Raw genomic sequence first — 15,028 nt, 5'->3', positions numbered from 1 at the left:
AGAACTGCTCTCTTCAACAAGAAACGCGCGAGCCCTTCTCGTCGGGCAATTAATTAAAGCGTCACTTGAATTTCCAACGACGGATCGAGAAGAAAAGAGTGAGAGAATGAGATAAAGAAGGGGTATGGGGCCACCAACGAAGGAGAAGAGGAGCAATGAACGTCGACACTCTCAGGTTGGACCTTAGCAACCTCGAGGCGTCTCCGAACAGGACTCCTTTGGACAGGCGCGAAGAAGAAGCCGCCAAGAGAACTCGAGACGTCGATCCAGCTTTCTCTCTCTCTCTCTCTCTCTCTCTTTCTCTTTCTTTATCTCTTTCTCTTTCTTTCTTTCTCCAAGCCACGCCACCGCGACAAAAAGTCCTTCCAGGGAATCGAGGTGTCGAATCCTGCGCGAGCGAGCAACGGTGAGAGTAAGAGAAAGACAGAGTAACAGAAAGAAAGAAAAAGGATAAGGAGAAAGAGTTTCTGACCTGCAAGACGGCCCGGTGGGTTCTACCTTTAAGGGCGACCTAAAACCTTCCTTATCCGGACTCGCGTCCCTGAAAGTATTTCCCTTTCTGTTTTAAGGTATCCCCGTTGGTTGGTAACAAGAAACAGTCAACGCACGTTTAATAGCTTAATTTATAATTCTCGCGGTAAGAAATCGAACGAAGGATGATAGAGAAAGAAAGAAAGAAAGAAAGAAGAAAGAGAGAGAGAGAGAGAGAGATTGGATAGAAAGAGGAAATACCTATAGTTAATGCTAGCGTTTACCAGAAAGAGAATAAGAAAAAAAGAAGAAAGAAGAGGAGGAGGAGGAGGAGGAGGAGGAGGAAAAAGAAGAGAAGTAGTAGAGAAGCCGATGGAAAAGAAAGTAAAAGGGGAATGGGATGTATTAGGTCTCTGATGCTTTGATGCCGATGGAAACGATTCGACAATGCGACGACGACGACGACGACGACGACGACGCTTTATATGGAGCGTCGTATCCGTGGGTGGTCCCATGCAGGACGTCTCACCAAGGCGTCATCTTCGGTATATTTGTGAGATAAGATTGCGAATACCACGTTGAGAACCCAACAAGATGATAGTCTTCCATCTTCGTCATCGTCATGGTTCTAGTCGTAGTTGTTGTTTTCGTCATCGTCATCGTCATCGTCATCGTCGTTATAGTCGTTGTTGTCGTTGTAGTAGTCGTTGACGTAGTCTATAAAGCCAGAAGGCAAGCGGAGAGTGAGATCGAGTTGCGAACGCGCACTGAATCACTCATCGTGTCTAGTCCTTTTCTCTCTTTCTATCTTTATCTCTTTCTCTTAAGATCGTCTTCGGTAGAACGGGGTTTGTTGTTGCTAGTAAACTTGTGCTTCTGTTTCTCTTCTCTATGTCTACGTCGCCGTCTCCGTCGTCATCGTCGTCGTCGTCGTAGTTCGAGCTAGTCGTTCGTCGTACATCGAGTTCTCCAGAGGCGAGCTATTAACTCGCGTGCATTGGTACCTTATAGCATTCTACAAGGATACATTATTTACTACACCACCGGCTGTCTACACTTTTAAACCAAACGTCGCGTCTTGGCTCGCGATTGATGTATTCCTACTTCCCCATAGTACTGACGATCAACAGCAGCCAGCAGCAGCAGCAGCACGGGGATCTTTAGTAATCGATATACGAATTATATACATCCGATCGTGAATAAGATCAAATTGAAAATCAAATTCTTGTCGAGTTATCTTTCACGAGTTATAAAATATGATAATACATGTTATATTAATCGTAAATGCTATAAGAAATATTTCTTTTGCTCACGTTTTCAAGGATCGTCATTCATTGTTTAAACGATCGATTACCCGCCCGGCACATACGGCACATATTTTTCGTTCACCACCTATAGCGCACGTAGATTCTCGTTGCGATCGAAAACGACCCATGGCTCGAGAAGAAGTCTTTTTCTGTCCCTATCTTTTACTCCAACCTACCAACTTACCTACCTACCACCAAAGAAAAGAGAAAGATGAAGAGGGAAAGCATGAAAGAAAATAGAGAGAGAGAGTATGGAATAGAACAACGGCAAGGAAAAGCGAGCGAGTCGTTGAGGGAATGGGGGGAAAAAGAGGGAAGAAAAAGAGGAGTTTGAGAAGGAGGAGGAGGAGGGGGAGGGGAGGAGTTGGAACCCAACGAGCCGGCCGAAGCTATTCTCTGAAATCCGGCGATTCTTTCGGGCGTCTTCGGAGATGATATTTGCTCGGATCAATCCATATGGTCGCTATGGCAACCGGTCAGCCTGGCTTGTCCACCCCCCGAACGGCCGAAGTCGGTAAAGCCGGCCGGCCCAACGAATGGACGAATGGACCCGGGGCTGCTAAACCTATGGCCGATGCTCCTTAAGATTTTGTCTATTTCCAACAACACTGTCTTTCGCGTTTCGCATCTCCGATTTTCATTTCTAACAAAGACCATCATCTTCCTTGTCATTTCCTTGTATCATTTGCATTCCGAAGAGAATTTATCGACAATTGGACGAAGATCGTAATTATTTGTAGAAAAAAAACCGGTCCTAATTTCTAAAATGATTTAATAGGTACGTTTCCACTTGTTGAAAATAGAAAATTATCTAGCAGATTTTAAAGCCTTTCTATTTTAATTAGGTTTTAATTTTTTTTTTTTGTACAAACACACTCTTTAATTAACGAAACGTTTAAGATAGCATAAGAAACGTTTGAAACAAAACAACAAAAAAGAAAACAGAAATGGACACCGACAGCGGGGCATCTTCCATTGCAATATCCATAGTTGCGTGAGAACCTTCGCGAACATTCTACATGCAAATTTATAGAGATCCTTCGGACAGCGGCGTTTCCGAAGGGGATATACTCCCGAGGGAACAGAGACACCAGGACTAAGAGCGCTTCCTTGTACTGTCACTCTGCTCCGTTCAAATCAATCGCATAAATCCCGACGCATCGATCGTCCCTTTTCGGCTAACGGCCGCGAGGAAAAATTTTCCATCTCACCCCTATCACCCTCCACTCTCTTCATAAACTTTCTTACATATCTTTTCTTCTTTTTATCTTTAGATTGTCGATTGTTGTTTTTTCGAACACAACCATCAACGTTGATGATAACAACAACGTGCTGCTCTTTGTAAATTTTCGAAATTATTATTATAGAGAAACCTAAACGAACAAGAGAACGTTTCACGACTGAAGATCAAATGAAATCGGCGAACGAAATATAGGTAAACGTATAAGTATATATATATATATATATATATATATTATTCTCCACGATGAAACTCGGTTTCTCATTCCTATCTCGGGCCCGGCCGCATCTCGATCCTCGCGAGATAGAGCAGTGGATCATCATTAACTGGATGGTCGCAAAACCGCGGACGGCTGATTGACAGGCTCGCAAAGACTTCCCGTTTTTCCTAAACCCGCCTTTTAGTTCTCGGTACGGCTGGACCCTTCCGCGGAGCTGAAGAACTATATACGTCGTCTTCGTCTTCGTCTTCGTTCGTGGTCGTCGTCATTCGAAGGACGAAAGAGTAAGAGAACGAGCAAAGAGGAAAGATGGTGGTGGTAGTAGTAGTGGTGGTGGTGGTGGTGGTGGTGGTAGTAGTAGTGGAGTTGTAGGAAGAAGAAGAGGAGGAGGAGGAGGAGGAGAAAGAGGTTGCCAGGAGGATGGTAAAACTTCTTTCGAGCGTGCTGATGGACAGCCAAGAGGCGCCAAGCTATGCGAACTATTTGGCTTTTATTTTATCCAAACGGACGTACGTACGTACAGACGGACAGACGGACGGACGGACGGACGGATACAGAGAGTTGTTGAGTGTGCGTGGTGTGCTTGGCCGTCAACCGATGAAGCAAAAGAACTTAGACGCACGTAGGTGCACGCGTGCTAACGACAAACCTACCAGACGGATTCCAAGATGTCAATTGACGACCTCGATGTGTCGACCGAGAACTCGGTAGAAAACTTTTCTTCGATGTATTTCGCGCTAAACTTGCTTACTTGCTCTCTCCCTCTCTCCTCTCCCTTTTGTTCTTTTTTCCCTTTACTTTTTATTATCTTTTTTTTTCTTATTCTTTTATTCTTAAAAGATCTGCGACTAACATCGAGATCACCCATCCATCTGTGTTTATCCGACCTTGTCGCGCGACATCGAGGGAGAAAGATGACCGGTCGATGTGGAAAAGGGAGAGGGAGAGAGAAGAAGAGAAAGGTGGCACGTACGAATCGCCAGATAAAGCGCGTCTCGAGGACCGAAGTGTTTTGTAATCGTCGACCCTCGAGAAACGAGAAAGCTCGACTCTGCTCGATTGATCCTGAGGTTTTCTTTTACGAACCACGAACGTTTCTCAACGATCTACCTTAGATATCTTAACGATATTTTTCCTACTATACGATACAAAATATTTTACAATTAATTATATAATATTGAAAAGAAAAGAAAAGAAAAGAAAAAATTGGATTTAAAGGTAAACATAAAACAAACGTCGAATTCATTGACAACTTTGTGTACAGATCAAAGAAAATATGATCGAGAATGCGATTTACAAATTAATATAACGAGATAAAGAAAAGCAATCTATTGAAAAAAAAAAAAAAAAAAAAAAAAACATTCCCAACGTGTACGTTCGATGTTTGGTAATCATAGAAAATAATGAAATTGGTCACGCGACTCTTCAAGTGATCTAAGGGAACTACTAACCAACCCGATTCTACTACTCCCTTTCGTAGCAACAAACGTGCGCCACGGTATTCTCCCTCGGTACTTTCTTTCTTCCTACTGCTAACCACCTGTTTTCAGCGTTAGCGCGTTTTCCTTCTTCTCTCTTCTTCCTCTCACTCAATCCACACCCTTTGTACTTTTCAAAAGCGGTGCGTGCGATTTCGAGTGGCCACCATTGTCCACAAAAGATTTGACATACGGAGTATGGGCGCCACCATTTACGAATTACTCGAGCGCATTAGCGCCTTGTCATTCGAATACTAAAGGATGAACCACCACAATAATAATAATAATAATAATGATATTTACCAAAGTCCTTCAGTACGCTCGTGTGCAATCCTTTTTCTTTATTTGTTTAATTTTTATTTATTTGTAAATGAGACATCGTCCATAAGGGAATTCTACTTTTCGATTTTTACATAAGATTAAATTGTTTTATCTCGAAATAATGATTGTGTGCTATCATACAATATAAGATAACCTTAAGTGGATCAATTTCATTAAAGCTAGAGTAATGCAGAAAAGAAAAAAAAAGAGAAAGATAGAAAGATAGAAAGATAGAAAGAGGTAGTAGTGTAGAAGGTGGAAAAGAGGGAGGAAACATGGAGGAGGACCGAATGCCATTTAGAGTCATCCACCGTGTCTCAATCTAGAGGCACCCTTCCAGCCATCGGCGAGCCGTGACGGTTGGCATCTGTTCTGCGGGCCGGGACCCCAACGCGAGAGGAGACTGCTTCAAGCTAACGCCAACTTTGGTCTATACTCTATTGCACGTTCTCTCTCTCTCTCTCTCTCTTTCTCTTTCTATATGTGCTATCTAGCTGCCACTACAAAATGCCAAGGGTCCTGGTACCAAAGCCCTACACAACTATTCTCTACACTCCTTCTCTACGACGTTGAAAATGACTCTTCCTATCAACCATACAAACATTATTTCCAACCGATTTCACTCCAAGATCGTTTGGACTTCGTGTGTTAAGTGATTCCTCGGTCAATTGACATTTATATTTATACTAGTTTTTTCTAATAACATTTTTGATAATTCATTTTGAACAAAAAGGTACAAAATTGTATGTACAATTATTTTTAAATCGATATTACAATTATTTACGACGAAATATACAAAATGTTGAAACAAAAGATAAAATTTTTACGATGATGCTGTGAAATAAGAAATAAAGAGAAAGAGAGAGAGAGAGAGAGAGAGAGAGAGAGAGAAAGAGAAAAGGGAAAGGGAGTGAGAGTAAAGAAAGATGTCTGCACCATCGTGGAAGGTAGATCGATGGCGATTTTTCACTCACTTAGTTCGGTGCGCATCAATATGCATTAAGCTGATCGGTTCTCCCTATTGGTTTCTCCTCCTCGATGAAAGAAATGGCGCAAGGAGGAGACAGAGAAAGGAGAGGGCTGAGGGTTGTGAGAGAGAGGAATGAAGGGAGGGAGGGAGGGAGGGAGGTAGACAGACAGAAAGAAGATCTTCCAGAAAAGGAAGGAAGGAAGGAAGGAAGGAACGTTCAACTCTTTCCATCTTTCTTCGCTTACTTTTTTCTTTTTTCCCTTTTTTTTTTCTTTCCTTTCTTCCTTTCTCTTTCTTTCTATATACATTCTCGGGGGTGTATAAGAAGAGAATAGAAAGCAAGTATCGCCGTACGGCAAGCTGTTAAGATATTCTTTGAAAATAAGGATACCGTATCGGAGTAATTCTCGGTGGGTGATATAACCGTAAGAGAATCGAGCCGAACTCTCGAGTACGACTAAGATTTCGTTACTCAACGATTCTCAAGGGTACATTTCGGTATCTGGCTGGCCCTTCTATAGTCGCGTTACTTCGCGAGCAACGCCAGTTTTTGGGAGCGACGCTCGGCCAATCAGGGACTACCTTTCCCGTCCATTTCCCCAAACTTCCGAGAACTTTTCTTCGAGAGCACGCCTTTCTTTCCTTCTTTCTTTCTTTTATTCTCTCTTTTACTTTGCCTACCTTTAACACACATAAGGAAAAGTCCCTTTTCGATAACTGTCTTTCTTTTCTATCTTTGGACGATTTATCAAACGAGAAAGTTAGAAACGTCAATTTTATTCAGGTCGATCGTTATGGTAGAACGTGATAGGTGTTGAAACGTATGTTTCGACAGGGTGGGGTGGGGTAGGGAGGTGCAAATGTAAGTTCCTGTTTGGGGTACTACCCAAAAATAGACAAAATAAATGAAATAAACGCAACGAATGGTATGTATGTAAGCAGCAATCCTCAATCCGATTCCACTGATACATTATGGATCAACGGCTGGGTTAGGCTTTAGCATAAGTTTTCCATTAGCGGGACGAATAGATCGAGATATCGATAATATCCAATATACATTCCCAACGCATTTCGCGAATGAACGCGAGTGTTTTAGTCGCCTTTAAACTCGTCCTCCTCCTCTTCTTCTTCTTCTTCTTTTCTTCCCCCAGGAGGCCCCTTCTTTTCCTTCTTTTCCTTAATTCTTCTTCTTCTTCTTCTTCTTCTTGTTTTTCTTCTTTCATTCTTTCTCTTTCTCTTTCATGTCAATGTCTTTTCACCAAACCGCCACGCGCTAGTCCACCAAGTCCACGAGTGAATTTTTTCCCAATCGGACTAATTGGCCGAATTTACGAGGTAGTCCCATCCATGTTAGGCCCAAAAATATCCTTCCGACCGATCGGAGAGGGAACCTACCTCTACCTACCAACGCGCTGGATAATGATTTTACCCAAGACTGTTCAGAATTTCTAAATTTTTCGACAGAAAGAACGAGAAGAGGGATACATTTGCGGTAGGAGGAAGGCAGAAGGTAAGCGTGCAAAGAATCGCGATTAATCGATTGGCAAAGAGGCAAGAAGAGTCGATTCGTTTTGGATCGAACGCGGACCGAGTAATACGACGAATTTGTCGTATCTTTCGGAATAAATTAATCGATTTTAAGGGTATAACATGGAATTTAACGAACTCTTTTAGCCTGTCTTAATATCTCGTTAAACGTTAAAGAAGAATTTTTCTCTCTTCCTTTAGGCGTACGATTAACTTTCTTCTTGCTTGTATCGATCAGAAAACTTGGCTGCCTATTAACGAAAGAAAGAAAAATAATTACTAGCACAAATACCGGCTTATTTATCCCGCGATTTCCCGCTCGAACGATCGTTCCAACTCCTTTCTATACGGGGAACGTAAACTTGCTTGCTTGCTTGCTTGCTTGCTTGCTTACGAGAGAACGTTCACTAACTCACTGGTTCTCTCGTTCATTTATTTTAGGGGTATGTCGAGTACGAAGGGCGCGATAGCCCCCAACTCTATACTATATATGGGGTCCCATATGCTAGCCGAGCTGAGAACCCTATATGCCGCTACTGAGTGTGTTTTGATTTCCCTAATAGTCGTGACAGAAAATAAAGAGAGAAAGGAGAACTTTCCAGTTCGACGAGCGAGACGAGAACAATCGAGAAATTTTGACGATTGACACGATCGTAACTGTTTTTCTTCTAATCGACCAATACTATTACATCAATGACAATCTTCTTTTTCTTCCATACGATGATAAACCAAAATCAACACTAGGGAAAGATCGAACAAAGAAATAAAGTAAAGTAATATTATATAATCTTATTGTTCACAATCAATACGATATTTCTCGCGATAGTGGAAATTATTTTAATGTTAAAATAACCACGTCGTTTGTATTAAACTATCAAAAGATTTTTCTTAAATGAGTTATCCAACGTAATACAATCGCCTTAAAACGACGAACAAACTATTCTCTCTCATATGTCGAGTATGTCGTTCGGTTAATAAGTTTTCCTTATCGATATGTGTCATCACTTTAGTATGACCGAGCACTCGCGACTAGTCATTATCAACCTTATCTCGCACGATCATTTCGATAATTTTCATGGAGAACGTTAGTTCTCTCTTTCTCTCTCTTATACTCTCTCTTTGCTGTCGGTAGAGAGGTGCGTAGCTCGGTGTTACGCGGAAAAGCATTAGGGTATTATCTAGCTCGACGCGTATTATTCATCGCTTGATCGAGTTATATCAAATTACGGTGTCGTAAAACGAGCACCATCGACGAGACGATATCCTGAAAATCGTACGATTGCTATCGCGTTCTCGCCTATCCTCTTGCCTTTTTACATAATTAAACGACAGCCACCGAGTACTCGTTGCACGTCGAGGGAAGATACGATCGTGAAAATTACTTCGTTTCATAGAGATAACGTCGAGAATGTTAGGATAACAAAAAGAAGAAAGGAAAAAAAAGGGAAGAAAGAAAGGGAAATAGGGGAAGGAAGAAATACGGAAAAATACAACAACAACAAAATAAAGAAGAAGAAGAAGAAGAAGAAGAAGAAATCGTTCAATTAACGTAACGTTTGAGTTCGTTTATACCATGTTCTGTGAGGAAAATGTACAGGAATCGGTAGTACCCTCTCATCGTACCTAGTAGGTACGTCCTTAATGCAAAATCTATATTGACGGAGAGAAGCGTTAGAAGCAAAGGGCAGGAGAGACAACGTGCCGCGAATCGTCGAGATTTGCATGCATTAACGCCACAAGCGCGACTGATTGACAATCCGTACGTCATTGTGACGTCAGTCAAGCCGGCCGAGAGCGCGTCCTCTACCAATCGCAATCAATTAAGGTAACGATTGATTGTTACGCGTTTCGACTCGACGACAGAAATATCGCGGAGATATTTATGTGCTTCACCGAACGAACCATTCAAAGGTACAATGTACCTCGACAAACCTCTACCCATAGCTTTTCTATCTATTTTTTTTTCTCTTCTCTTCCCTCTCTCTCTCTCTCTCTCTCTTCCTCCTTTAAAACGATTTTTCTCCGATCGATCGATCGATCGTTCGTTTTCGATCGGAGAACGCGTTCGTCGAGTTAAAACGAAAAACCGAAAAAGACAAAAAAAGAAAAATAGAGAGAAAGAAGGATTAACGAGCACGGAACTTCGTATAATCGAGCCACACGAAAAATGTCCTCGTCGCGTAGCGTAGATTTCGTGAACGTTTCGGTACCCCGAAATGGAATCCGTCGAATTGACGCGGAGAGAGAGAGAGTAGGACGAAGGAGGGAGAAGGAGAGGTGGATCGGACGGTTCTCTCGCGGCGCTGAGGGATCGTCGAAACAAGCGTCGAAGAGTGGAACGAGTGAGGGAATGAGGGGTGCTATACTGCGTGAGGGTGAATCGATGTGCTAGTAGTTGGTTGAATCTCGAGAGAAAGAGAGAAAGTGAGAGAGAGAGAGAGAAATAGTGGTAGCAAGCAGGGCCCTATGATCGATGCCTCGAAATTAAGGGCTCGACCACCGAGCGAAATAAAGTTAACCAATCGCGTCAGACAGATAGTCCGTTATTGGCTCGCGCCGTTACACGGGCCTTCGCGCACAATGCTTTAGACCAACGCGACCCGTTGCCCGATTTTTTTTCCTACATCCCTTGTTGTTTCATCGAAAGAGAGAAAGAGAGAGGTAGGTTGAAATAGAAATAGAGAGAAAGAGTGTGTGTGTGTGTGTGCTTGTGTATATATATATATATATGTGTGTACGTGTGAAACAGAGATAGACGAGTAAGAGGAATCGAGAGTAAATAGGTAGAGGACGTCTCGTAGTTGGTAGGAGTGACGGTGTGCCAGAGGATTTTCGTAATTATGAAACGCCGTCGGCCCCGCGGGATTCTCCCGTCAGCCCCGACAGCGAAGCCCGCTGGCAACGTCCTGCCACGACAATGCCATTTTAATTATGCATGTTAATTGGTTTCGGAGTCCGGCGTAATACCGGCTTCTCTAGGACTATTCTCAACGGCCGTCGCCTCCGTGGTGCCGACTGTCCCTCGGCGATCGAATTCAGGAGGCGTCGAAGCACAATTTCGGATCTCGGGATCGAGAAACACGTCCCGTTCGATACTCAAAGACGAGATTCTATCTAAAGGTGGTGGTGGTGGTGGTGGTGAAGGTGATAGTGGTGGTGGTCCATCCATAACGCCCGTTCCTTCCAAACCCGTAACCCGTTAAATCATTCCCACCATCAGAAATGACGAACGAAGTGTGATTGACAAAGAGGATTATCACGATTAATTTTACTGTTAATTAATTGGAATGATCAATTATTGACAATATTCAACCGAAAATCATTATTAATGATGCGATAATAATATATGCATTATGTATGCGTACGTTAAACGTTGACTCTCCCAATACCAACAAATCTATTCCACTCTCCTCCTCCTAACCTCTTCCCTCTCTCCTCTCCTCTCTCTCTCTCTCTCTCTAGAGTAAACCTTTTTACAAATCGATCGGTCATCCGAAGAGATTATGCTCTTGAACGTAAATCGTTTGTTCGCGTGAAACATTCTGCCCGTAAAGTTTCGATGCGGGAAAGGGTTGGAGAGTTTAAAAAAAAAGGAAAAAAATGGCCACGCTCTGGGCACACCGCGAGTGCTTTTGTTTTCTTTCCTCTTGGTTCTTTTTTTTTCTTCTTTTTTTTTTTCACGAGCGAGATATACCCAATCAACGGGGGTCGCGTTGTACTTTCCGCACAGCTGAGTGAGCATGTCACAATCGAGCAGGGCTGCCTCAATCAAAGTGGCATTGATACCCTATGCCCACTCCCTCCGTTCGGCCCTCCATTGTGGTTTTGTGCGAGACCGAAAATCTATTAGCTTCCGAATATATATATATATACACACATATATATTTATATATGTATAACCGTATATCTGAATATACATATACATATATAGATATAAATAAATATACTATATATAGTATTGGAGATAAAGAAAAAAATACGTAAACAAATAATTGATCCTAAGGAAACAAACGTCGATACCTTTGAAAGGAACGAAAGAAAGAAAGAACGGACGAACGAATGAACGAACGAACGAACGAGGAGTCCCGAGTTCTCGTGAAATATTTCCGCGGAGATCACACGAACGCTCGTTCGCTCTTCTCTTAGTACGATCTACCGCAAATTTATCTGCCAACCGAGAGGGTCGGTGGTCGAAGCGACACGCGACCACAATGCGGTTGCACTTACGTTGCATACCGTACTATTCCGTTAAAGAGAAAGAGCCTGCTCTTGTTTGCTTGTGCTTAGGTGCATGCGTGTTTTCTATTCCCCCCAAATACGAAAGCATTTTGCGAGATTAATTTTTCTATCGGTCTGCTCGATCGGGAGTGAAATAAGACTATGGGGTGAGAGGGGTGAGGAGGGGATAGAAGAAAAAAAGTCTGTAACTCGTTTCGAAAATAAACGTAACATGATCTTTCCTATTTTTCCCCCTTTCTCTCTCTCTCTCTCTCTCTCTCTCTCTCTTGTAACGTCCCGAAAAAACAGGTAGCCGGGTTTCATGGGAAAACACGCGACAAAGTCTAATTTCGTTTCGATGAAATCTCCCTTTTAACTTGGCGATCGTAAATAAAGGCACAGGGCGTTTCGATGACATTAAATCCCGGATTTTCCGGGTGCTAGAGAAAAATAGTTACAACATTGAGCCTACTACCTTAGGCTTTTACCTGTCAACAACGCCTACAAAATATCCTTCTGATGCGGTGGATGAAGCTTTTCGAGAAGGGTAGAAGCTACGAAGAAGATATCGAAGTCGTGAGTTGAGCACCTCTGAGCGCAAGATGTCCTCCTGAAGACTATCTCGGCCGGAGTCCCGCGGGAAACCTCTTCCTTCCTACCGTTCCTATCTCAGGACACTCTATAGCCTATTCAGATACCAAGCTCACCCTACTACCACTCTCATGTTAGCCAAGCTACCAGAGGAAGAGCTTCCAGAGAAAGATAGAGATATAGAGAAGGAAAGAGAGAGAGAAAGAGAGAGAGAGAAAGAGAGAGAGAGAGAGAGAGATCTTGAAAACGGGCAGCAAGGCACAAGGCAATGGAAGGAGACGACCGATGATACAAGCACACCCAGAGTATTCGACTACTCTTCTTCCATCCTCCGAGTACTCGCAACACCTCGTACGAAACGTATTTTGTGAGCCTAAATATCTTGGAATAGCTAGGAGTGCGTTATCGCGACTAGCTCGTCTCTTTTCTTGTTTGACAAGTCGACGGATAAGAGAAATCTCGATGATAATAGTAAGTTCCCTGAAACTTTGTCTTTTGTCCAAATGAACTAATCTAAGAGAGATGATACTTATGTATTATTTATATCTAACAAAAATAAAAGTCAATTAACTCACCGATCGATGATCACTGGATCGCTCGGTGTTTCGTTTCTATTACCGCAACTCTTTTTGTCGCAACACCGACTGAAAAATAAAACAAATATAACGTTGTTAAAGTTTATTTATAGTTGATTTGTAAGATGGATGGATTTGTTCTTGATCTTTAGACGATTGTTCAAGAGGAACATCGAAAGGACAAATAGGTTTCTGTGTTGTGAGAAGTTTTTGAGATTGCCTAAAAACTACCTCGCACCCTCTTGAAAACTTGGTTTGGATGAGAGGAAAGGAGGGTGGAGAAAAAGAGAGGGATAGGGAGATGGTGCGGCCAAAATCCCATGGGTCAATGAGTCAGCCACCACCACCCCCTCAAAGAACGACTGCAACCCCGTATGCCTCGTTACGTTTATGGCTCGTCGCCGCAAGAAGGGTGCCTGTAGAGAGAGAGAGGGAGAGAGAGAGAGAGAGAGAGAATGAGAGTAAGAGAGAAAGAAAGACAGCGAATAGACTCGGATCCGCGTGAATACCTAAGTATATGTGTGACCTTGTAAAGCAGGTAACGCGAGAGAGTGTACGACTTTTCTCGGCAAGATAGCCTCCCTATCGTAAAAAAGTTGCTCTTTCGAAGGTCGACCGAGTATTTCTCTCTTTCTCTCTTTTTTTTCTATCTCTCTCTCCTTTTGCATAATCGATTCAACTCGCTCGGAGGGAGAAAAAAAGAATAAATTCTATTTTCGTTCGTAAGCAAAATAATAAAGTATCAAAAAGATAGAAAAAAAGTATCTTCAATGGCGACACACACTCACCTGCACATTACCTCGTGCGTCAACAAGACTCTGCACATTTCAGGATTCTTATCTTGTCCTTCGTACATGATAGCCTGTAAAACAAATACAATAGTTTGTTAGTGTATATGTCAGATTTTGGTAAAACTCAAGTATCCATTGAAGATACTCGACGAGCGTTGATGTTACTCGGCCCAAAAAAGGGACGACTACCAACAAACGCATCCCGTAGGACGACTAAGCTGTGGGCGGCGCAAGCAAATCCGTTAAGCCTCCTTCACGACCTTCTGATTGATTTTTATTTAATGAGAACACGTTGTTGCCTGTATTCATGCACTCACGAAGGAGGGAGACTAGCACGGATTAGCCGTAGAATAATATAGCGCGAACAGATAGCCCTCCTTTGATCTCGTTGAAAAAGAGAGATCCGAAAACGTTGAATAACGGATTCAAATTCTCCGCACCCTCCCTTTTTTTCCTGTACTCTCTGACCTTCTTGATTTTCTTTTTTTTTTTTGTTTTTTTTTTCGTTTTAAGAGAAAAAAGTATAATCAAAACAATGATTCAAGTCATGGAGTATCTTTAAATCAAATAAAAAATAATAATCGAAGTATCAAATAAGTAAATTAAAATAGAAGGGTACTTAATAAACAAGTCGAACACGCTTATCCACGGTTCACGCGCGCACAACTAGGTGAGACTTTGAAAACATTATCAAATATTTATACGAACAAAATAACCGAATTGCAACGCAAACTACGTTGCTTTTGATGGTATACGGCGTTAACCAAATCGGAGAGGGTGATGCCACTTTGCCAAAAGTAGGGAAGGCCAGAACCAACGGAAAATAGAGGAGTAAGAGTAAATACGAAAGAGTAAGAGTAGGATAGAGAAAGAAAGAGAGAGAAAGAGAGAGAGAGAGAGAGAGAAAGAGAAAGAGAAGGGAGGAAGGGTGAAGTTAAGAAGAGGGGTATATACGAAGATGGAAAGAAGGAAGAATGAAAATATCCTATCGTGAGTAGACGCGAGAGAGTTTCACGTGTCGGTTGCCCGTAACAAGTCTTAATAGTCGAACGACATGCGAACTTATTTGTACTTCGAATAATTAACATAAGTGTTCGCCTTATACGTATTAACCCCTGTTAGGAGATAAGAGTCGCGCTTGCAGGTCTATATCGATGATTCGCCGAGTTCGCTTTTTTTCGTAGTATCTTCTTTTACGATACCTAATGCGTTCGAATAATTTGTATTTTACTTTTTTCTTTCCCTTTTTTTTAACCCATTCACATTGGATTACCTATATATATATATATACGTATATATGTATGCGTAATACGTTTTTC

General features: G+C 42.2%; 1 protein-coding gene across 1 annotated transcript in view; it reads right to left on the bottom strand.

Moving 5' to 3' along the window:
• kn (EBF transcription factor knot) overlaps positions 1–15,028 on the bottom strand; it is a 129,909-nt gene that overhangs the window by 39,695 nt on the left and 75,186 nt on the right. The window contains 2 exon segments of the mRNA XM_089178169.1: positions 12,919–12,987; positions 13,707–13,780. Coding sequence (XP_089034295.1) covers positions 12,919–12,987; positions 13,707–13,780 — 143 coding nt within the window.

The sequence above is a fragment of the Polistes dominula genome, unplaced genomic scaffold (assembly GCF_049000335.1).
Source record: "Polistes dominula isolate Pdom_NZ unplaced genomic scaffold, Pdom_raw_medaka contig_373, whole genome shotgun sequence".
NCBI classification, from domain to species: Eukaryota; Metazoa; Arthropoda; class Insecta; order Hymenoptera; family Vespidae; genus Polistes; species Polistes dominula.
The sequence above is the reverse complement of the archived record's forward strand: the minus strand, read 5'-3'. Positions and strand labels throughout refer to the sequence as shown.